Genomic DNA, 24,677 nt, shown 5'->3' with positions numbered 1-24,677 from the left:
GCACGCTCCCCTCGGCGCCCAATAGCGCACAGGTCATGTGGGAGACAAAAGGGGGAAGACAAATGAGCGAGGGGTAAGGTCACAAGGGTACACATCAATAAGGCAATGCAAGGCGAAATGCGTACGGAGGGCGAAGTGAGAAAGCTCGTCCCTACCGTACGTCACCCCCCTGTCACCTACACTACCCTTGCCCTTACCCCATACGTACAAAATCTACACATTACAAATTCGTCACTAATGTCTCGTCTTCCCCATATTTCCCTTATACCAAATTCGTCTCCACAATCCCTCTACTTCAAAATTTGCCATCACCCAATTCATCATCAATCCTCATAAGGAGGAAGAGATGGAACATCAAAGCACAATGTCACACCCACGTCATGATGCGTCTCACAATCCAAACATTTGCATCATAAAAAATAATCAAAACATGGCATGGTGTGGAGTACCTGTCACCTCAGGTGAGTGGATGCAGATGGTGCGAGGAGACTTCATCCTAACTACTTTCTAAATGACTTTAACACTCTTTACTCTACCCGGGGTCTTTCCCTGCCAATCCATTGGCCATCTTACACTATGGGTTCTAAAAACCAAATTCCCATTGACCAAACTGTGGTGCTTCTCAATTTGGGGTCTCACTCCCCCGATTCATCTCCCGGTGCCCTTGCACAATTTCTGGGCTGTGACGTGTAGCTCTCCCAGCAGGTCTACCCACCTGCACACCTCCACCACTGCAGTTGCCACCCGAGCTTACCTAGCTCCTCACCCTAACCTAACTAACTGGGGAAGGCCCCTCCTGGCTCTGTCACCCCACTCGGTGCCCTCTGGCACTGGGCTACCCGGGTCCGTCCTCCGGATCCTCAGGCCCCATCCACAACAACTACCGGCTCCCAGAGCCCACCTGCGGCCTCACCTGGCCGACATCCTCACAGTGGTGGAGTGCCCAAACCAACTACACACACTAACAGGCTACACGCCCAGCCATTTCCACAACACTAATGCACCCATCCAAACATCATTCTTCCACCCGCACCACAGATGCCAATATCCAACCACAATTTACCTATACCCTCTACCTAACACTTACACTACCCGCCCCGGGTATTTGTGATGGGGGTCCACTCTTCCCCCATTCACACCTTCGTACCACCCACTCCACTCCATAGTTTCCACCATACTCACTCCACGACCATCCATTCCATACACCTGTTCCTCATACCTGTTGTTGCACACCTGTGCACTCACACCTGGTGCCACCTGCACCCTCCTTCTCTCCTGGACCATTTGGTCAACACAACACCCATCACCTTCACTCACTCATACACTGCTCCATCCACCTGTTCCGTTGCACACCTGTGCAATCACACCTGTTCAATCACACCTGTTCAATCCTCAAACACACGGCATCATCTCATCTAACTACTCCCCTCTGAAACTTGCGCTTCCCAGTCGTCCCTTTAAACTATTGCGCTCCCTCGTCATTATCATCCAAACTAATCTACCTGCGTCCCCACTACAGGTATCATTGTCACTAACTAACCTTACCGTTACCTAAGGTCAATCTCTAGGGCCCTACACATTATCCAAACCCACCCGGGCTAGTTTTCACTGCCATAAACCCCATAATCTAGTGCTCCTTTGCCCCCCCTTCTGTGGGGGGATGGTGGACTGCCCATCCCACCACATCGGGGAGGTCCCACTATCAATTTTGCTCACCAAATTTCAACAAATCAAAAATTTGCCAATCATCTGCCAATCACCATACCAATCATCAAATTTTGCCTTTTTCTAATTTTGGGTCCAAAACACTAACCTCATCACCCGTCTACTTATTAGATCCTCTCGGTGCGCCAATTCCCTTCTAAAGCTCGACTTCGTACAGCCGAGCAATGAATGCGGGTTTTGTGCCAGCGGCTGGGTACGTCCCGCATTCGGGGCAGGGACGGGGGCTTACCCGGGCCGAGATCCCACGCACCATCTCGGCACGGAGCCATCCAATGTCCCGATCTCGACCTGCCGGCACGTCTCAATAAAAAGTGGTCGCCATGACGACCCTTCCTATCGGGCTGCCCGCTCCGCCTAGTGGAGTACGGACGCGGCCGTTCCAAGCGCGGCCCAGCGTGGATCGCGTACGGCGGTCCTTTCGAACCCGCCGTGGCTCGGATCCCCGCTGGTTCTCGCGGCACGCGAAGCCCGGCACGCACCGAGGGCCCGATTCGGCTATAAGTCGCTCTAACCGCTAACCCGGTTACCGTCGATGCCTCACCTGCATGCTTACACGCATACGCTACCCCTTTCTTGCTCATACATCCAGCCGTTTCCCTGCTCTTGGTCATTGCACCTTCTCTTACACACCCAAGTACACTCATTCCACTCACAGACTTGGTCACACACCTGACCACCTCACACCTTTGCACACACTCGTTGCTCGCACACCTCACCAACACACCTCTTCGCGCCCCCTTCTCGGTCACCTCCTCTGTGACTATCACAGGTGTGCTCTCACTCGCACACCCAACCACGTGTCTCACGACCAATTCCAGCGTGCATTCCCATACACGCTCTACCATTCCAGGTGTGCATCCTTCCATTCCAGGTGTACATCCTCGCTCACCTGTCACAACCAACTCACGCTCCGTGTCACTCTCACTACTTTCACCTCCACTCTCGGTCGCGCACTCACCCTTACTCTTGACAGCGCACTCTTTCCCCATGCACCCGTCTGTTACACACCTTTCTCGCACATCCTCTTGCGCACACTTTTCCGTTAATTCCTCCGTAACACTCACCACACCGCGCTTCCATGTGCTCCCTCGCACACGCGCTACTACCGACTCACTCTCGACAGCACACTCACTGGTCGGCGCGCACTTTTTCCTCACACACCCCATGGTCGGACATTCTCGCACACCTCTTCCTTCCACACACTCCGGACCAGTCATGCACCTCACTATTGGTCCCTCACGAACACCCGGGTCTAAATCAACCCCCAAGCCGACTGAAGCTCTCCTCACATCATATACATTTCCGAATATATCGCCACTCACCTTGACACCTCGTCTCCGCACCTCCTCTGCCACCTGCAAACTCTTTATTTGGTTAGTGAGCACATCATCACGATTCGAGCACAGACCTTGTACCAATTCCATCACCTCCTCTATTTCCTTTTTAGTTTCCCTTCGTCTCTTCTTAATTTCACTCACCCCTTCTTCCACCTCCTCTAATTTTTCCTGTACCTCCTTCATCTCCCTGTGCGCCCCCTCTATCTCTTCCTCTAACGCCACTTTAACCGTTTATATGTGCGTCCTCACCTCTCGGTCCTTCGTCTCCATTACTTCTGTCACCTCCTCCAACTTCTTCGTCAACCCCTCATGTACCATCTGACATTCCTTCTGTGTCGCTATTAATTCGTTTTTAATGTCTTTTTGTGTCGCTTTTAACCCCCCGATTATTGCCGTGTTCTTTTCCACTTGGTCCACTAGTTCCTTTTGTCCCACTGTCAGCTGTTCTACTCCCTTCGTCAGACCCTCTATTCCCCCTTGTAACCTAGCCGTATTATTTCTCACCTCTTTCTCTATACGCTTTTCGCCTCGCTTTACCTCCTCGCGTACCCCCGAGACCTCCTCACTTACACCTCGTCGTATCTCCTCTTTCATCTCCTCCATCTGGTTCCCCATCTGTTCGATTTCCCGGGCGGATTGCTCCCCTATTTCCCGCAATTTGTCTTCCATCCTATTTTCTAACCCCATTAACCCATTTTTAACCCCCTCTAACTGATTCTCCTGGGCAGCCATTCTATTTTCCACCCCCGTTAACCCATTCTTTACCTCTTTTATCCCGTTGTCTAACCCCTCAAATTTAGCTTCTAGCCGTTCCCCCATTTCTCCCATTTTGCCCCCCATTTCTCCCATTTTGCCCCCCATTTCGCCCCCCAATCGCTCACTATCAGCCCTCGCTCCGTCTCTCATTACCCCCATTTGGCCCTCCAATCGCTCACTCTGAGCCTCCATCCGGTTCCCCATTTTGGCTTCTAATCGCTCCCCCTGAGCATCCATTTTTGCCATCATTTGAATCATAAAGACTCGCATGTACTCTGGCATCTCTGGCTCGGCTGCCGCGACCACGTGCGCAGCGCAATTTGATGCTGCTACGGTCACGGGCGCGGCAAAATTTGGTGCCGCTACACCCACGTGCGCGAGGACGCCATCTTGTGCGTCTGATACCCCCTCAACCACCTCCTCCATATACATTTCCCCGAGGTCCTGGGTCGATTCCACCCCGTCTATCTCTAGCTCACCCACCGGCATCCGATCGCCTTGACCATCCATGGCGCGATTTCAAAATTCGGTTTTTGTAAAACAACACAAATTTCCAGCAGCTCGTAATTTTGAGCGCGTTAAGCGCGCTTCGGGTCCGTATCTCACTCCCAGACACCAATTGTTACGGACGCGGTTAAAGATGTTATTTACCGAGCGGTTGGTATTACCGCGACCGAACAGTTATTCCCCGACTAATACCCGATTTGCCCCAAACTTTGGCCGGATCGCGCCACCGCTATTCAATCGGGAAAACTCTAAAGCGACCGAATGCAAAGAGGAAAACGAAGGCAAAGAAAGGTTTGGAAATACTACTAAATTTATTTACTATTCACACACATAAGCAAAAAGACAGCAGTCACGTTTATTTACAAGCACATGAGACGCAGGTGACACAGTGAAAATACTAGCTTATACAGACTTATTGTTACTACCCAGGGACAAGACAAAAGACAGACTACGAGCACACTTACACGGGGAATGATGTTAGGGATGGCAGGTGGGTGGCTGGTGGATGGCTGGCGGGATAGGGAGGTCCAACTAGTTCTGCAGCTGATCGACTCGTGGGCAGCCGCCGCTCCTTCGCGGCCCTGCTCCAAACTGCCGTCCAGGCCTCACGCTGCTGTGGCTGCAGTTTTGGTGGCTCCAGCTGCAGCAAATGCAGTTTCAGTGGCTTGAGCTGCAGTGAGTGCAGTTTCGGTGGCTCGAGCTGCAGTTCAACCCTGGACTTCTCTCGCAGTTTCTCCGTCAAAGCTCATCTCTCTTGTCTGCCGCTTGGGAAACGCCCTGCCGTGGGTTATATAGGCCCCACCCCTCAACCTTCGCGAACCTCCTCGATCTTTCTTTCCACACCCTCTCCAAGTCCAACCCCTTGTTCGTGGTTGGTTGAGTGGGGCTGACTCACTCCTCCCCTCTATGACGAGGTGGGGACCCGCCTTTCTTCCCCAACCCTGCCTCGTGGTCAATGGCGGCAATTGGAGCGGAGGTAGTTTCCAATCGACGAAAAGGGGGAATGGAGGTTTTGGGAATGGGAATGAAGGGAATCTATCTCTTTCACTTGGTGCAATGGAGTACTTCTATTAATGGGAGACACAGCCTTACCCTAAAACACAGAATAAGATATAACTATCGAACAGGGGTATTCTATGATTGGCTGACGTGTATGCTTTTGGACTAATTATGGGACGCCCTTTTGACCTTTACACAGCTCCGGAGGCAGGAGGGGCCATATCCAACAATGTTCATCACCATCTCCAATATAATACAACACAATCAAAAAAATGCAATCCCCATATCCGCAACAATATGTTGGAGAATTATATTTTGATTGCACAATATGTTGTCGATATTATTATTAAATGGCCTTAAAACGATCATTCGTATTATGAATACTGTGAATAGCTGGACATTTCACCATGTCCAAGCCTTCCTCAAAGTTAAGGAGCGGCCGTGGGTTTTGGTTGCCTTCCGGACTTAACCACCATCGGGGTGCTGCCTCTGAACACTGCTGGGGGCCGAGGCAGCTTCCAGATCACCTGACTTTGGGAATGGAGTACTTTACACGAATCTCACTACAGTCGAGAATCACAGGTTGAGAGGTCTGCCTTTGATAAACTGAAAGGAGGCATTGCATGAGCCAACTGTCAAAGTACTCAGACCTGGAAGTCAACATTTTTTTTAAATTCCCTTGGTCACCTTTATTTTGCTTTAACCCTTGGATGTAGTGATTGGGCCTCGGAGGCCCACAATGTTTTTTTGTTGCAAAAACTATGCTGTACAATTATTTATTTATTTTGGAATGAGCCTCATTTTCACCAACTTTCATGTTGTTGCACAAAATTCAATGACATTTAAAAAATCTTCATTCAGGCTCGTGGGAAAATCTTCATTCTTCACTTATAACCCGAAAATCCGACACGAATGCAGGCCTGGGGCCTTCGAGGCCCCGCATAAATGTTGTTGTACTACTATGTTATATCATTATTTTCTTGATATGAGTCTCATTATATGCTCCTATAACTTGGTTACAAATAATTCAGTGACAAAAATATGAAAATTAAAAAACTTTACACGAATATATTTGTGGGGCCTCCGATGCCCAATGGCTTCATAGGTGTAGGATTTTTGACAGCTGTGGACATATACATTCTAAATAAAAGGATCAGTGAATCATATTTTTGAGCAAATACTCTTCCATGAGCCTCAACCTTTTAGAGAAAAAAAAGTTGAAAAACCAAGAAGCAAAAATATTTTTGGAAAAAAGAAAAGAAAAGATTCATCACTTGTATGAGATTGTTCCAACTAATAGGATCAATGATTCACATTTTCTGAGCAAATACACATCCATGAGCATCGACTTGGATTGAAAAAGGATATGAAAGAAAAAAAAACCTATATAAATTTTTTTTTTAAACATTACACGAATACATCCGTTGGGCCACTGAGGCCCAATGGTTGCGTTTATGTAGGATTTTTGGCGCCTGCATCTAAGACTTCACCAGATCTACATTGGTTTGAATTTGAACAAAACTGTGATTCAGATGTTAGGTTAAACAGCGAGAAACCTGGTTTCTTGCTGCACTCACTGCGTTGTTACGACGAGTTAAATGAATTGGGTACAACATTAGCTACGGTAACTGGTCATATTCGGGTTTGATCAAATCATGGTTGGAGACGCGTTGGCTCGCTCTGATTATCGATTCGTGTTTAACGCAGTGTGACGTCACATGCCCTATCATTGCGATCGATACCACCCTTCACATCCGGGAGAAGACCCTTGGTTCCCGCCAATCCTGCTCCCGCCAATCCTGCTCTGACGAATGTTGAGTAAGCTGCTCTTCAAACAGACGTGAACCCCATTCAATCCCCATCCTCAAATCGCATTTTATTTAAATTCCCTGCGATTATACCACCCTTCACATCCGGGAGAAGACGCAATTTCGCATCTGCAGGACAGCCATGCCTGTGTTCGACAGCTACAGCAGTGGGGTCGTGGCGGCCTCGGTGAGCACCCTGCTGGTTTTTCCGGTGTTCAAATTGAGCGAGCGGCAGCAGTTGTCGCCAAGCGATCTGAGGCGGTCTGTGCTCGCGTCGTTGCGTGCTGAAGGGATGCGGGCGATGCTGCTGCGTGGACTCATTCCGCCGCTCCTGCAGGTCGGTGCCATTCCCATTCATTATGGTCTCTTCAAACTCATCTTGATTGTACGCATGCAAGCTTAATAGCTCGGTGGTCGCTTCTAATGCTACTACCTGCAAGTAGTGCCATGATGTGGAGCTAACCACGTGATGCCATGTAATTGCACGAAATGCCTGCGACACACCACTGCCCTTGAACGAATCGTGACTGGGACATCTATGTGTTACCTACTAACGGACAAAAAAATTGCGAAATTTGAAACGTAAAAGGGTCATCGGTAATGGAGCCAAATCAGATTTGGCAGACGTGCTCGGTGGGACCGCTAGGTAGTGTCCTTGGGTCGTCGCGATTTGTCATCTTCATCAATGTCCTGCCGCCTTCAAACCAAAGCAGTATCCAAGTCGACGAAAATAATGCCAAAGTGTATGGACCAGCTTTCGACCAAGCATCTACTTCAGTCATCCGGAAGGACCTAGATAGTGCCATGGAATAGTCACAGCTATGGTTACTTCCTTTCAATCTGTACAAATGCAAGACAGAATGCATAGTTTCAGGAAGTCATTCATGACTTCCTGCAACTATGCCCCGGGTTCTCTCACGTCTCTGCATCCCCAGTGCCCCGTCCCCTCTCTGCTTCCCTGGCACCTCGTCCCCTCTCTGCTTCCCCAGTGCCCCGTTCCCCCTCTGCTTCCCTGGCACCTCGTCCCCTCTCTGCTTCCCTGGCACCTCGTCCCCTCTCTGCTTCCCCAGTGCCCCGTCCCCTCTCTGCTTCCCTGGCACCTCGTCCCCTCTCTGCTTCCCCAGTGCCCCGTCCCCTCTCCGGGATGACTCCTTTCCCATGCACTGACTTTTTACAGGTTATTGTGATTTCTTTCTCCCTCTCCCTCACCTCTTTTTGTTTGTCAATTTGTCGGTTGGTTTGTTCCTTTTCGGTTTCATCGCTGCTTTTCCCTTCTTCTACTTGCTGTGTTTCATTCAGCTTGTTCACTCCATGTGTTCCACCTTTCCCCTTGATCTCACTATCACTTGTACTCTGCTGCTAGTGTTTCCCCCTTTCAATTTTGTTCCCTTCCATTCTACTCTGGCTCTCCCACAAGCCTCTGTTGTAGACAAAAAAAAACCCAAATGTGGCTGAAAACATTTAAACTATTGAAATTGGAAAGTGAAAAATAAATTTAATTAAGCAGCTAATAAATCAAGTGGTTCAACATGAAAGGTTTGTCAGATGACTGCAAACAAATATTTATCTTTTTCATTAAGCTACATGAAGTTGTCTCCTCGAGTCTATACATTTCTCACCATCGGTGGTGTTAAAATAGGATGGAGGGAAGAAGGCAAAATGAGGTGTGAGGTGAGGAGAGGAGAGAGAAGAGAGAGTTACTTTAAAATGTTTTGCCATTTTTGCATAAACCATGAGAAAATGGTTCTAAAATGTACATGTGGAAATGACAAGGGATATCAACCGCCTTTCGAGGCCATTTTTGCCGCATAGCAGTGGTTGGCCTTTTTCTGGCACCGTGGTTCCCTTTTTGAAGGGTTCCCTTTTTGAAGCAATGTTTTATGGCCGGATGCCCTTACTGTTAGTTGCCTCTTGCGACACAGGGAATTACCATTGTAATTCCCGACCGTACTCAATTTGCCGACCTCAGAAGGACAGCAGGCTGAGTCAACGCCCCTGGCGTTAATACAGCGATCGACCGGGATTCAAACCCAGGATCCATAGGATCCCAAGCCACACCCTAACCGCTAAGCCAACACCAGGCTTACAAGGGATATATTGGGATATGATCCTCGAATGATTGCTTGCTCTGGTTGCACAATAATTGGATTGAACTATAAAACTATCATTCCAATTCCAATGAGTATGGCATCCATTGCATAATGCAGTGTCATCCTTCTGGTGCATTCGTTTAGAGCAGGGGTGGCGAACCCGCGGCTCGCGAGCCGCATGCGGCTCTTAGCCAGCTCTTGTAGCCAGCAAGGGGCTGCTCTATCGGTGCATGTTTTTACATTTTAAAATGTATTTCTATTATAAAATCAAAATGCACTTGAATATTTGACTATACTGCCAATACATTTGCCAACATTTTAAAAATAAAAGATAATTTTGTGGTAATGTGTTTGACAGAAATCTCCCACTAGTCATGCATGAGCCCAAACATGAAACACATTTGCGCACGCAGACCCGGAAGTTAGTTGGCTATGCTAGCACTAGCCTAGCGGTAGTGACCGGATCGCCATGTCAGAGTCAGGAAAACGTAAAGCTAAGCGCAAATATGAAGAGGAGCACAGGGCATTTTTGCCTGAATGGGAGGAATTGTATTTTTTTACGGAGCGAAATGGGAAACCCTTGTGCTTGATTTGCCAGAATGCACTGTCGCATTTTAAAGCTTCAAACCTGGAGCGCCATTTCACCTCACTCCATGATAACGTGGCCCGGGATTTTCCCAAAGGCAGTGAACTTCGCAAGCACAAGGTAAATGCATTGAAGCAGACTCAGTTTTTTCGGAAATTAGCGAAGCACTCAGAGACGGTCACATTAGCATCATATCAGTTGGCATGGAACATTGCTCGAGCTAAAAATCCATACAGTGAAGGGGAGTTGGTGAAAACGTGTCTCAGGGATGTTGTTGCCATCCTCACTCCTGAAAATGACAGTTTGAAGCGTTCTGTGTCAGACCTGCGGCTGTCACGGCACACCGTTGAACAGAGACTATCACATATTAACAACTCCATTGAAACACAGTTGCAGACGGATCTTGAAAAATGTCGGTATTTCAGCATTGCTTTCGATGAGTCTTGCGACATTCAAGATAAGCCACAGTTGACAATATTTGTACGGTCTGTAGCAGAAGACTGCACAATTAAGGAAGAGCTGCTTGACGTTGTGCCGTTTAAAGATAGGACCCGCGCCATCGACCTGAAAGAGACACTCACGACTGTTGTTGAGAAGGCAAATTTGCAATTACCAAAACTAACAGCAATAGCCACAGACGGTCACATTAGCTATGTTGGGATCTGCAAATGGCCTTGTAGGGCTGTGTAAAGCTGATGACCGTTGACCTGATTTTTGGACATTTCATTGCATCATCTATCAAGAGAACCTGGTGTCTAAGAAGCTGAACTTGGACCATGTCATGAAACCTGTGCTAGAAATTGTGAATTTTATTCGCACTCATGCTCTCAAGCACAGACAGTTCAAAAACCTCATAGCTGAACTGGACAAAGACCTTCCCAATGATCTGCTTCTCCACTGCACTGTGAGATGGCTTTCAAGAGGTAACATGCTTTCCCGTTTTTATGAACTTTTGGACCCAGTGAAGCTCTTTCTGGCAGAGAAACATAAGGACTATCCTGAGCTACATGACCCACAGTGGATGTCAGATTTGGGGTTTCTGGTCGACATGCTGCATCATCTGAACAAACTGAATCTAGATCTGCAAGGGAAGTTAAAAATGCTGCCTGACCTGGTGCAAAGTGTTTTCACATTTGTGAACAAACTCAAGCTCTTCCAGACCCATCTTCAAAAGGGAGAGCTCACACATTTCCCCTCCTTGTTGAAGGCAAATGGAGAAGCAGCTGAGGTCACAAAAAGGAGCATTGCACGCTTTGCAACACTGGTTGAAAATCTGCAGCAGAGTTTTGAGGACAGATTCTGCAACCTGAAGAAACAACAACCACAGATCACATTCCTCATCAACCCTTTCACTGCTGAATCGGATTGTTTAAAAGCCCCCTTCGTGGCAGATGAAGCAGCATCCCAGTTGGAGATGATAGAACTTTCTGAGGATGATGGACTTAAATGTGTCTTGAGATAAGGAACCACAGGCACAGAGTTTTGGAAAATTGTGCCCACAGACAGATACCCAAGTGTCAAACAGGCTGCACTCAAGCTAATGTGAATGTTTGGACAACTTATGTCTGTGAATCAGTTTTTTCTACTCTGAAACAAGTGAAGTCAAGACATCGCTCTGTTCTTATGGACACACATGTGAAAGAGTTGCTCCGAGTGGCCACAACTGAGTACAAGCCAGACCTGAAAATGATTGTGGAAAACAAAGACTGCCAGGTGTCTCACTGAGGTAATAAACGACCTATGAAAACTGTCAAGCTATGGATTATGATAATTATGACATAACCATAATACATATAATTATTAATTATGTCATTAGGCCTATAAGTTGTTGTTGTAGTGTGAGCATGCAGGTGTTGTGCGGCTCTTTGCAATGGTGTGAGTTTTTTTTTTGGCTCTTTATGCTGGACTGGTTAGCCACCCCTGGTTTAGAGAATCAAGATATCCAAAACCACTTTTAAATGTTGACGTAGACCTCTTCTGCACCATGTTTGTATTGGTAAAACTAGGGCATGCCCGTACTATATATAAGCTAGGACGTGCCCGTACGTGGGTGCAAAAAAACATGCGTGCAAACAACAACAACAAAAAAAAACTTTGAAACCACGTGGCAGTAACGACCACAGAACCCCCCCCCCTCTATTTACATGAATGGTTTGGTCCATTCGCAACGACCACAGAACCCCCCCCCTCTATTTACATGCAATGGTTTGGTCCATTCGCAACGCCAAAGCGAACGGCGAACGGCTAAATCGACATAGCTCGGTAAGTACTTGTCCGATTAATTTCAAACCTTGAAAAGGCACATCCTCGGGTCCCCAGCAATATACCTGGCAAGTTGCAAGTATATCGGACCCGTGGTTGTCGAGAAACAGCGGTCACAGACAAACAAACAAACGTACAAACGTACAAACGTACAAACAAACACACAGAGATTACTGGAATTATAGATAGATAGCAAGGCATGCCTGCACTATCAACTTCATCAATAAATTTTTTTTTATTTTAAATATATATATTTTTTGTATACAGAATCGAGGCTCATGTAAGAGCTAACAGATTGAACATAAAAACATGCACAGACACATAAAACATACAATGAAGGGAGCGGGAGACAAGAGGGGGGGGGGGGGGGGTGGGGGAGAGGAAAGCACACAAGCACAACAACAGTAGAGAACAAGGACGTCGGTAGATCCGTGGATGGGAGAGGGCTGGGGGAGGAGGGAGGGGGACACAGTGTAAAGCAAATGAACACTACCAGGAATTTCAAGAAAGAAGTTGGGGATTGAAAGAGACGGATTTGGGGTGCTTTAATGGGGGTAGAAAAGATCAAGGTTTTGGATGGGGGAAGATAAGAGATGGTGGTGAACAGCTGCTTTAAAGACCTGGAGGGACGAGAGAGAGGGATTGATAAGGAGTTTGGCGATAACGTTGAAGCTGTAATTGTAAAAGGCAATCGATATTTATATCGATGGATGGAATCAGTATTTATATCGATGGATGGAATCAGTATTTATATCGATGGAATCGGGTTTTGTATCCACCATGGGAAGCAAGGAGAAGCTGATATTTGGAGTGTGAACCCTTTGGAGCAAACTAGCTCCCTCGTTTGCTTTTACTCTGGCATCCCTCTTTTTGCCATTAATTATTCTACCTGTCCCTCAAATCCACTAAAAAGTTTATCTTCCTTTAAACGAGAAATTTTATTTTGAGACAACATTTTTCTAACAAAAGCTTTAAATGATTGTCAGAGAACCATCCATGTCGTCACTACATGTTTTCTTCTTCTTCTTTTTATCCTACCTTTTATATCCAAAGTTGCTTCTATTTTTCCATCCACGTCCCCCCAGCGTCTTGTCTGCCGCTCCCTCATGTATGGAAACTATGAGGTCGCCTTGAACCAGTTGCAGAATGTCGGGTTGTGCCGCAAGAACCGAAGCACGCAGAGTGCGGCCGCTCTGCTTGCCGGCTCCCTGGAGGCAGTGCTCGTGCCTTGTGAGCGCGTGCAGGCACTGCTGGTTGACCCACGGCATAACACGCGCTTCCCACACGCGTTTGCGGTGCTCGTCGATTTGGTGCGGCGGCGGAATGCCTTGCATGAGCTCTACTTGGGATTCACGCCCGTGCTTTTGCGCAATGGGCCAAGTTTCGCGCTCTACCTGTGTCTCAAGGTATGTCCCATGACGCTCCTCATGAACCTTGCTTGCACAAAGCAAAGCACAAAATTAGCATTTTCTCAGCATATGATGGATGTAAATGTCATGCAAATTTCATAGAAAGTTTACTGTGTAGAAGCATATGATGGATGTAAATGTCATGCAAATTTCATAGAAAGTGTACTGTTTAGAAGCATATGATGGATGTAAATATCATGTAAATTTCATAGAAAGTGTACTGTGTTGAAGCATATGATGGATGTAAATATCATGTAAATTTCATAGAAAGTGTACTGTGTAGAAGCATATGATGGATGTAAATATCATGTAAATTTCATAGAAAGTGTACTGTGTAGAAGCATATTATTGTTACGTGCTCCTCCCCAAACCCCTTGGTCACGGTGTACCTCCGAGCCCCGAGAGGAGTCACGGTGTACCTCCGAGCCCCGAGAGGAGTCACGGCAGAAAGACGTGTTATTCTGTATGTCACAGATCAATGGTGAAACCACACCAATTGTTACCAACAACCAAGTATTGTATGAAGATCACACAAGAATAATAGTACAACAACAATAGTAATCAATTGTACAACCAATATATATTTCCTATGATGGTATCATCAGGTTCGTACAATAAAACTCACTGTGCTCCACGTGAGCGAAAAGAAGAACATTCCCAATGTCTCTATTCCCGCATCAAGCCAAAGTCGTATTCCGGCATCAAGCCAAAGTCGTATTCCGGCATCAAGCCAAAGTCTATCAACTCCAGTGATCGTCCGTACGATGTCATATCGAGACCAGAATCCCGTTGGGTTGACAGTTACCCTGTCAAAGCTGCGTAAAGGCACCCTCAAGGCGACTGGGAAATCACACTCTCGGGTATGGACGTGCCACGGCTCCCACTCGGCGAACCGCAGATTTCCAACTCAAAAGCCACGTTGCACACACACACACCAGATTAACGTCTGAATGCGGTGAAAATGGTTTGAAGCGAAGTGAAAAAACCTTGAGCGAAGCGCAAAGCGCGCGAGTCAAAATGGCCGACGGCCCGTTCTCGAGGCGTAACGGCACTACGATGATTCTCCTCGGAATCAACCGCAAAACCTGACATGCAGGTTGATCTGTCACAGCGATAACAACTCTGTCGCAGGAATTCCTTTCCTGGGAAACCCAAAGTTCACTCGTGACTCCCGTTCGCTCCAGACCTCGAAGCAGCTAGGCTTCTTCTCCGACTCACTCGCTCCGCCTTTTTTTCCTCCTCTCCCTCTTCGTCGTCGTCCGGTTCCGGTTTCGTTTAAAACCTTAACTTTTTTACCTTTTGAAAATAGTAATATCTATTTCCCTTAAACGACAACAATAATAGTACATGGAATCAAAAATGTTTACAGTGGATGAAAACCACAACAACGGAAGTGACGAATCCGTAACATGATGGATGTAAATATGTAAATTTCATAGAAAGTGTACTGTGTAAAAACATATGATGGATGTAAATATCATGCAAATTTCATAGAAAGTGTACTGTGTAGAAGCATATGATGGATGTAAATATCATGCAAATTTCATAGAAAGTGTACTGTGTAGAAGCATATGATGGATGTAAATATCATGCAAATTTCATAGAAAGAGTACTGTGTAGAAGCATATGATGGATGTAAATATCATGCAAATTTCATAGAAAGTGTACTGTGTAGAAGCATATGATGGATGTAAATATCATGCAAATTTCATAGAAAGAGTACTGTGTAGAAGCATATGATGGATGTAAATATCATGCAAATTTCATAGAAAGTGTACTGTATAGAAGCATATGATGGATGTAAATATCATGCAAATTTCATAGAAAGAGTACTGTGTAGAAGCATATGATGGATGTAAATATCATGCAAATTTCATAGAAAGTGTACTGTGTAGAAACATATGATGGATGTAAATATCATGCAAATTTCATTGAAAGTGTACTGTGTAGAAGCATATGATGGATGTAAATGTCATGCAAATTTCATAGAAAGTGTACTGTGTAGAAACATATGATGGATGTAAATATCATGCAAATTTCATTGAAAGTGTACTGTGTAGAAGCATATGATGGATGTAAATGTCATGCAAATTTCATAGAAAATGTACAGTATAAAGATACGAACCAGACTCAGTGGTGTCATGGTAAGAGTTGGAGCATCCGCTCTGAATCTAAGGTCGGCAGTTCAATTCACGGCCGAGTCGGACCAAAGATTTTTAAATGGTAGGTGCTGCATCCTTGCTTGACAGTGACCATTTGATTTAAACGTATAGAGCACGTGCAAACAATTCTGGAATGGCAATGACAAGCCAACCTGTATAACTCTTGCCAAGAAACTGCTTCAGCAGCAGCAGCAATTTATAAAGTGTATGGTCCATCAAATTAAAAGTAATATACCTTGGTGAGGCTGTGCATTGTTAAATGCTGTGTTTTGTTATGTGGGAGAAATGTCCTGGTCCAAATATTTTTTTCTTGAAAAACATCAGACATGTGTATGTAAAAGACTACATGGTAGTTTGTTACCTTAAAACAGGGGTCGGTAACCTTGTTGAGCAGAGGAGCCAAACAAAATTAAATCCTTTTAGCAGTTTGTGCACAAAGATCCAATCATATAATTTAAACACAAAATGAACATATAGCCTACTTCATTGTGGAAGTGTAATTATGAAATACTAAAAATGTAACGTTTATATTGATAATGGAACATACCCGTTACCAGGTTTTTGTAGAGCGTTCACCAAGTGGTTTTAAGCACTCAAGTGAGCGCTCCGTTCCAAACCGTTGATACGGAACACACCCGAGTGCAGTCTTTCTAATTCCATTCTTGCACAGATGGACTCACTGGAAGATATATTGACCAATCAGAACTCAATTGAACTACAGACTCAGGAATACAAGCAACAACTAGAAAGCATCTGAAAATGCAAAGCCGTCCGTTTGTATTCAGAAGTCGTCTTCTTTTTACTCCTCTCCTTCTTCCTCTTCCTCTTCTTCTTCTTCTTCTTCTTCTTCTTCTTCTGTATGCTCAAAATAACAAAAACAGTTTAAAAAAAGACATAATGAAAATTTATGATTTTATGGAGCCTTGACCTTTGAGCTTTGGATCTAAAAAATAATCAGCTTCTAGCTTTTGATTGGTGAACCAATTCTCTGACCCAATATGCAAATTCTTAAAATTTCAGGTGAATTGGATGAAAATTCACGATTTTATGCAACCTTGACCTTTTGATTAAAAAAAACAATTGACTCCTACCTCTTGATTGTTGAACCAATTCAGTCATCCGATATGCAAATTCTTTAAATTTCAGGTCATTCGGGTGAGAATTCGCGATTTTACACAACCGTTACCTTTTGCCTTTTGATAAATAAAAAAAAAAATCGATTCCTACCTTTTGATTGGTGAACCAATTCAGTGACCCAATATGCAAATTCTTCAAATTTCAGGTCAATCGGGTGAAAGTTGGAGATTTTACGCAACCTTGACCTTTGGCCTTTTGATTAAAAAAAACAATCAACTTCTACATTTTGATTGGTAAACCAATTCAGTAACCCACTATGCAAATTCTTTAAATTTCAGGTCAATTGGGTGAAAATTGGCGATTTTACACAACCTTGACCTTTGGCCTTTTGATCTAAAAATAAATTGGCTTCTAGCTTTTGATTATTGAACCGATTCAGTGACCCAATATGCACATTATTAAAATTTCAGGTCATTCGGATGAAAATTGACGATTTTATGTGATGCTGACCTTTGACCTTTTGTCCAAATTATTAATTTGCTTGTTCCATATCCTCATAATAAAGCATTGTTGAAAATTTGATGACAAAACTCATGGTAAATTGAAATTTCAGGTCAATTGGATGAAAATTGATGATTTTATGTGATTTTAACCTTTTGTGAAAATTATTAATTTGCCTTCTCCGTATTATCAAAATAAATTTTGGTGAAAATTTGATGACAAAACTCAAATGGCAAAAACGTTACGACACGGACACACACACAAACACACACTGTTTTAGAAAAACTAGTGCATCCCGAGAATGTACCTACTGAGATGAGATGGAGGGAGCGGCCTGATTGAACTCAACCAGGTGCACTGAGCGACGAGTGTAGGACTAGCCGAGTATGTGAAAAGCTCAAGAGACTATCGGATGCAATTTGTAAACAAACATGAACACAACACACCTGAAAAAGTATCCCTAACTCACCTTGCAAATAATTTCCAAACACAGGTGTGAATAGAAGATTGCACACAGGAAAATGAAAAAGCAACAAATACAGCCCCAACAATAGCAAAAAAGACAAAATAAATATATAAAAAGAAACATCAAAAATTTACACCAACAACTGGGAGAATGACAAAAGAGCAGGAAATACAAAAAAGAGTTGGACGGAGTGGGGATAGACAAATAAGGCTCATTGGAATGGCTAAGAAGAGGTCAGCTCAACTGGGATGGTGAACAAATCATAATAAATGCCCAAGATCAAGGACACTACACCAATGGATTTAAAAAGATGGTGGGACTAAGCCAGATGGACAAGTGTAGATTCTGCAAGATGATCGAAAAACTATTATCAGAACAACTTTACATACAACGGCACAACAAAGTATGCAAAGTGATTCATTGGCATATCTGCAAAAATGTAAACATCCCAGTCGCAGAAAACTCATGGAAACACGAACCAAGGGCAATCATTGAAAATGAGGACGTCATGCTCATGTACGACCTGATGATTCCATCGAGCGTGCACATAGAAAACAAAGCATTAAGTCCGGACGTTGTACTCAGGAACAAAAAGGAAAAGACAGCATTGCTGATTGAGATATCAGTACCCAGTGATTTTGGTCTAAACAATGCAGAAATCAAGAAAATGACCAAATACCAGGACCTCAAAAATGAGGTCAAGCGATATTGGAAGCTGAAGAGCATCGAAATTGTACCGGTGATAAATTGGAGTGACAGGAATGATAAAGAAGAACCTCACTGAAATTTTAAAAACATCCCGGAAATATTACCACAAACGAACTGCAATTGGAGGCAATCCGGGGTTCGGTGACGATCCTGAAAAGAGCCCTTGGAACAAAACTCTGAAAAAGTTGAACAGTTTGGTTCCTGAACCGTGATCTCTTACCGAAGCAGAGATGGATATTTTGGGTCCTGAGAGGACTCCGTTCCAGCTCCTGAAACCCACTAATGGGGATAACAACCAACAACACACAAGTGATTGCAAAACCCTGTGTCCTGCTGTACAGGGGATGTGCTAATAAGATCTGTCTCCTGTCATGGGACAGGCCTGGGGCAATAAACAACAAGAATAAGATGAGTGGGTAGGATGGTAGGCAGATCTCAATTAAATAAATACACACCTCAAAATTACAACCTTTTTGTCTTTTGTAAATATGTTTTATCAACAAATATCGTAATATTTGGAATTAAGTGTTTCGTCTGTTTATTTGATCTCTATATGTGCATTTGCACCGATAAACTTTGAGACTCTGCGAGCCACATTGGGATCGTAAAAGAGCCAGATGAGCTCGCGAGCCATAGATTGCTGACCCCTGCGATAGAAGAACTATCTGCTTCTGACACTATACTAATATATCGATGTTAATCCTATCATCATTTTAACCTTTTTTTAGTAACTGTATTTGTATTAGCTTATTTCGACAGTTAAGGACATATAAGTCATCGATCGATCAAACAACAATTGACGACAGTCATGTTCCATTAATGTTTTGCGAAAGTTGCTTTGTTTTATATTGCTAGACATTTCTGTTATTGTTTTGTAAGGTACCAGGGTACATGGGCCGTACAACATATCTGCAAAGTATTGCGCTGCCACACGTACATGACTGTGTGGTGTGGTATTGTGTATAGTGGACACTAGGGGCTGACAGTGTACATAAAGGGCCTGCTTGGAGAGGAGAGGAAGCAGTGTGGGGAGGACATACGAAACATGTCTTCTAGATTTTGGTTGAATAAAAGCTGTTGAACACTTTTGAATCCTTCACTTTCAGAATACATAAGGGACAAGAAAAAGAGCAATCAGAGATTGCAAACCCTCGCCAGGATGTATTTTCAGTGATTTTAAAGGTTTTTGTGTTAAATCAAATAGGGGGGCCGAACCACGTGACCGATGACGTCATCATTATTTCTTTTCTAAACGAATTTATTCCTAAATTATGCTCAAGAAATTTCATCTTAATCGGATGAAGTTTTGTACTTGTCGAATTATGACGTCATAATGGAGGCACCCATGACATCATCATTAACATATTTTATTCCCCATGGAGAATTCTTTACAATGAGCCACGTCTCAATTTTTTCTATGCAGCACTTTCTGAGATTTAGAGGTGCAAAGTTTTTCGGTTTTTCCAAGATGGCAGGCGAACCACGTGACCTATGGCGTCATACACTTCCGGTCAAAAGTTTTAGAACACCTCAATTTTTCCAGTTTTTATTGAAATTTATGCAGTTTAATGTCTCAATGTACTCTGAAATTAAGCATAGAACAAATAAACAATTGGAGATAAAAGAGAAATCATAGAATCATTTTGTTTAGCAAAATTAAATTTACATTTTTCATTCAGCAAAGTAGCCACCTTTTGCAGATATAACCACCGAACACACTCGTGGCATTCTTTCTACAATGGAAATCAAATATTGTTCGGGAAGTTCTTCCCAACACTGTTGCAGAAGTTCCCACAGATGTGTTGCACTTGTAGGTTTCTTTGCTTTCACCCTTCTGTCCAGTTCATCTAAAACCAGCTCGATGGGGTTTAAGTCTGGAGACTGTGCTGGCCATTCCATGATTTGAAGCCTACCGTCTTGTTCTTTTCCTCGAAGGTAGTTTTGACATAGCCTGGAGGTGTGTTTAGGGTCATTATCTTGCTGTAGGATGAACCCCTGACCAACTAGGCGTACACCAGAGGGTATTGCATGGCGCTGCAAAATGCTGTGGTAGCCCTTCTGGTTCAGGGTGCCAGTCACTCTGTGCAAGTCGCCGAATCTGGATCCAGCAAAAGAGCCCCAGACCATCACGCTTCCTCCTCCATGCATGATGAACCAAAGATTTCAAATTTTGATTCATCGGTCCATAAGACCTTCTTCCAGTCTTCATTAGTCCACTGGCGGTGCTTCATGGCCCAGGCAAGCCTCTTTTCTTATTTTGCCATCGTAGCAATGGCTTTCTTACTGCCACTCGACCTGTCAAACCTGCAGCTCAAAGGCTTCTCTTCACAGTTAAAACTGAGACTTGCTTACTTCGACCAGTGTTAAGCTGTGCTTGAAGCTGCTGTCCTGTGAGCCGCCTATCACGCAAGCTGTTGACTCTCAGAAACTTGTTTTCTGATTCTGTTGTGGCTTTGGGTCTGCCAGACCTCTTCCTGTCAGTTTCCTCCATTTTCCAATATACTACTTCCTGCAGTGCAATATTGTCCAAATAATGCTTCAGAGGGTGTAATAACAGTCTGTTCCAATACTGCTTCTATACAGGCAGGGCGTTTGTAATCAAGTAATCAGCAGAGGTTGGACACCTGTAGGAATTGTTTGCATCAACTTTCAAGGCTTAATTTACTTACATTGCTGCAGAACAGCAGTAAGTTGTTAACCCATTACTTGTTCCCTGAAGAAAGCCTTTTTTTTTTTACAATATAACTGTGCAATATACCATATTTCCCCGTTTTTGCTAACCTAAACTTTTTTTTTTACCTCGAGCAGTTTACTGATTAGCTTTGTACCATTTTAGGTTATTCACTGGACATTAAACTGCATAAATTTCAATTAAAACTGGAAAAATTGAGGTGTTCAAAAACTTTTGACCGGTAGTGTAATTATCATTCAAAAATTCTACAGGTGGTGTTGTACCTTTGGTGAAAATTCCCTGTCAATCGGACCAACGGTTGCAGAGAAAATCATATTTATTCTGTGCGGACAAACAAACAAAGAAACGGACTCAAATGCAATATCCTCTCCTCTGGCGAGGGTAAAAATATTGACGACGAGGATGGGATTGAATTTGAATCCACCCACACCTTTTTTGCAAATCCCGGGTGAGCCTTCAATGCTTTTTATGGTCTGGACTCGTGTCTTTGAAAACAACGTGCTGTCGAAGCATTGCCTAGGTGGACAAGGCCAGAGACTCTTCTGCACAATGACAGTAGCTGATAATTGGTATGAGACTGCACTTGTGGTCTTGAATATTTTTTTGTCCCTCAAGTGAATGTCATCTATCTATCTATCTATAATTCCAGTAATCTCTGTGTGTGTGTGTGTCTGTCTGTCTGTCTGTATGTATGTATGTATGTATGTATGCGACCGCTGTTTCTCGACAACTACCGGTCCGATATACTTGAAACTTGCCAGGTATATTGCTGGGGACCCGAGGATGTGCCTTTTCAAGGTTTGAAATTAATCGGACAAGTGGTTCCCAAGGTATGGTCACCGTACTGGCAAGCCGTTCGCTTTGGCTTTGCGAATGGACCAAACCATTTCATGTAAATAGAGGGGGGGGGGGGGGGGGGGTTCTGTGGTCGTTGCGAATGGACCAAACCATTTCATGTAAATAGAGGGGGGGGGGGGTTCTGTGGTCGTTACTGCCACGTGGTTTCAAAGTTTTTTTTGTTGTTGTTGTTTGCACGCATGTTTTTTTGCACGCACGTGCGGGCACGCCCTAGTTGATGTAAATTTCGACACCGTGGCAACAGCTGCAAAAGGAGAGGACACTTTGCTTAGGCATGCTGTGGTTCGAAACAGGTTCACGGAATGACTGTACCTGACGTAAATGTGTTGAGTATAGACAATAGGGCTCGAGACGCTGATAAGATAGTGTTTTTATGTGCTTAAGTAATTTTTAAAATACATGCAACATGCCCCTTCTTCAAACACTGATGCTTGTGTATTTGTACTATCTCCACCCCATCCTCAGGACTCAACAGCTGAACAACTGCCAAAAATTGTCCAACAGAATGCATTCTTAGCAGGGGCCTTTTCAGGTGGAGTTGCATCGTTTCTTACAGGCATCGTTTTTTACCCTATCAATACCATAAAAATGAACATGCAAGCCCAAATAGAGGGGGAGCACCTTGGTTTTCTAACCACGACACGGCTTGTAGCTTCAAGAGGTATTGGGCATCTATATGCTGGACTTGGAGCTCACTGCATGGGCTCAGTTTTGTCATGGGCGATATTCCAAGGATTGTACCAACTACTGAAGAATAGGTAGCATGAATTTCCTTACCAGTAAATTTCTTGGATTTCCCATATCATGTTATCCTTCTTCATATGACCTCAGAGTGTTTCAGAAAATAAATTGGCGCTCAAGGCTCAGGTCTGACATCTAGACCAGCGATTGGTTGTCATCTGGGACTGTGCAGACATTGTGTGCACATGACTAACATTACAAGCGTATGATGAGACCTCATGATCATGATGTCCCCTGCCCCTTACGAGGATACTTTGCTGGGCAGGGCACACACTGTCCCAGCGGAAGACCGCTTGATTGTCAAAATATTGAACCTGAAATAATGTCAAAATATTGGCTTTCCTGCTGGTCAGCTTTCCTAGTTGGATATGATGAGGAAGAATTTGATGACTATCATTCTGCAAGCTGTCCAATTTAAGAGTAGAATTGTTAGGATCGATTAATGGATACATTCCATGTACTGCATTAACAAATGTCTCAACAGGGATATCTCCATATTAGCTTATTTATTAATTAATGCAGGAAGAATATATTAAGCACTTCTCTTCAGCTCATGGAGGAACTTGGACACATACTACAGGTGGAGTATATTCATGGCAAGAACGTGTCCCTTTCAGATGGTATATTTGTTTGCCTTTGTACCCAGCATGCCATGCATCTGTGCCCCTTCCTGGTCGTAAGAAAGTTTGAAAGTGAAGTTTTGTTTTGCAGCAGTCCGAGATGTTCTTCCACTGAAAGTGAAGCAGGTTCATTCATCGCATGTGTTTATATCATGAAGCACAACATATTTGGACAAAGCTGTGCAAATATGCAGGGATATATTGTACTTTGATTGGCTAAGCTGGGGGTGCCATGCTCAGTGTGAAAGTGAATGGATACACACTGTGTGACTTTTGAGAAATGACGTAATCCGCCCCAGATTGCTTGGTGCGCAGGCACAGAAATCCCAGGAAACATGCATGTTTTGGGGCGAAATAAATATATAATGTGTCCGGGATAAGGATTTTTACCTAAAATGATTTACAAAGCCCGAAAAGAAGTCAAAAATACACACTTGGAAAAGTACATGAGAGAAAGGGCTGTATCTCTACACAACTAAAGACTTGGAGAACTTGCTCACCTCACCAAACGGACACCTGCTCATACTACAAACTCCCGATCATGAGGGTCTGTGCAAGGCCCGAGTGGACGGGTGTGTGCTACACAAACTGCTGATGGATCGCTACCAGTGGATGGACTGTTTATCTGGATTAGGTCCTTCAGAACATTTATGGGAAGGACATATCTTGGGCTTATGAATGTTGTTGTTTCATATGCAGCCTGTGGCTGATGGTTGCATCATTTTTCTTTTAGCGCATTTGTGCCGCTGATGCAGTGCCCCAATTACCAGTGAGCTGGTACTCAACTTGCCGACTTCGGAAGGATGACAGGCTGAGTCAACCCCCCTGGCGTTAATTCAACGATCGACCAGGATTCAAACTCAGGATCCTAGGATCCCAAGCCAGCACCCTAACCGTTAAGGCAACACCAGGCTTTGGGCTTATGAATGAATGTACAGGGTAAGTTTGAAATGATGATATTTATTATTAATTTTTGTATCTAACATTAAAAGTTGAAGCATCCTTCCATGTGTGTGTGTGTGTGTGTGTGTGTGTGTGTGTGTGTGTGTGTGTGTGTGTGTGTGTGTGTGTGTGCGCGTGTGCGTGTTATATCCTCGGCTGATGCTAGCTTGCACTAACAGGAAATGGTACGAACTCGACGCCTCTCATCCATGGATATTTCTCATATTTCCGTGAATCCGATTTGCATTCAGGAACAGAACGATTATGGTTGAGCATTTTGAAATTGCCACTCTTTCTTCTAAATGCTGAAAATTATGTTTCAAAGACTATTTTAATTACAGATTTCGTGCTAGCAACGGCAGGTTAAAAGTGCCCGGCGAGTCGAACGGAGTCACTGCAAACATACGGTACCCACACTACATGCACAAAAG

The 24,677-nt window shown here is 44.3% G+C and overlaps 1 protein-coding gene across 2 annotated transcripts; it reads left to right on the top strand.

Moving 5' to 3' along the window:
• Positions 1-7,246: 7,246 nt before the first annotated feature.
• Positions 7,247-24,310, top strand: LOC137417030 (mitochondrial nicotinamide adenine dinucleotide transporter SLC25A51-like). Of its 2 annotated transcripts, none has more exons than XM_068102751.2 (3): positions 7,247-7,469; positions 13,156-13,476; positions 22,409-24,310. In XM_068102751.2, the coding sequence occupies exons 1-3, from the start codon at positions 7,275-7,277 to the stop codon at positions 22,703-22,705; spliced, it is 813 nt and encodes a 270-aa protein (XP_067958852.2). In that variant the 5' UTR covers positions 7,247-7,274; the 3' UTR covers positions 22,706-24,310. The 2 variants fall into 2 exon arrangements, with proteins under 2 accessions (XP_067958852.2, XP_078639626.1); XM_078783500.1 differs by lacking the exon at positions 7,247-7,469 and adding an exon at positions 9,640-9,928.
• Positions 24,311-24,677: the final 367 nt, after the last annotated feature.

Source organism: Myxine glutinosa, chromosome 8, assembly GCF_964187855.1.
Source record: "Myxine glutinosa chromosome 8, kmMyxGlut1.1, whole genome shotgun sequence".
Classification (NCBI taxonomy): Eukaryota; Metazoa; Chordata; class Myxini; order Myxiniformes; family Myxinidae; genus Myxine; species Myxine glutinosa.
The sequence above is the reverse complement of the archived record's forward strand: the minus strand, read 5'-3'. Positions and strand labels throughout refer to the sequence as shown.

Bases quoted from the DNA above. Each gene is read 5' to 3' on its own strand.
- LOC137417030 (XM_078783500.1), top strand. From the start codon at position 9,692: ATGTCAGAGTCAGGAAAACGTAAAGCTAAGCGCAAATATGAAGAGGAG. The intron at 9,929-13,155 runs GTAAATGCATTG...ACGTCCCCCCAG, and splicing joins GTGAACTTCGCAAGCACAAG to CGTCTTGTCTGCCGCTCCCT. The intron at 13,477-22,408 runs GTATGTCCCATG...CCCCATCCTCAG, and splicing joins CGCTCTACCTGTGTCTCAAG to GACTCAACAGCTGAACAACT.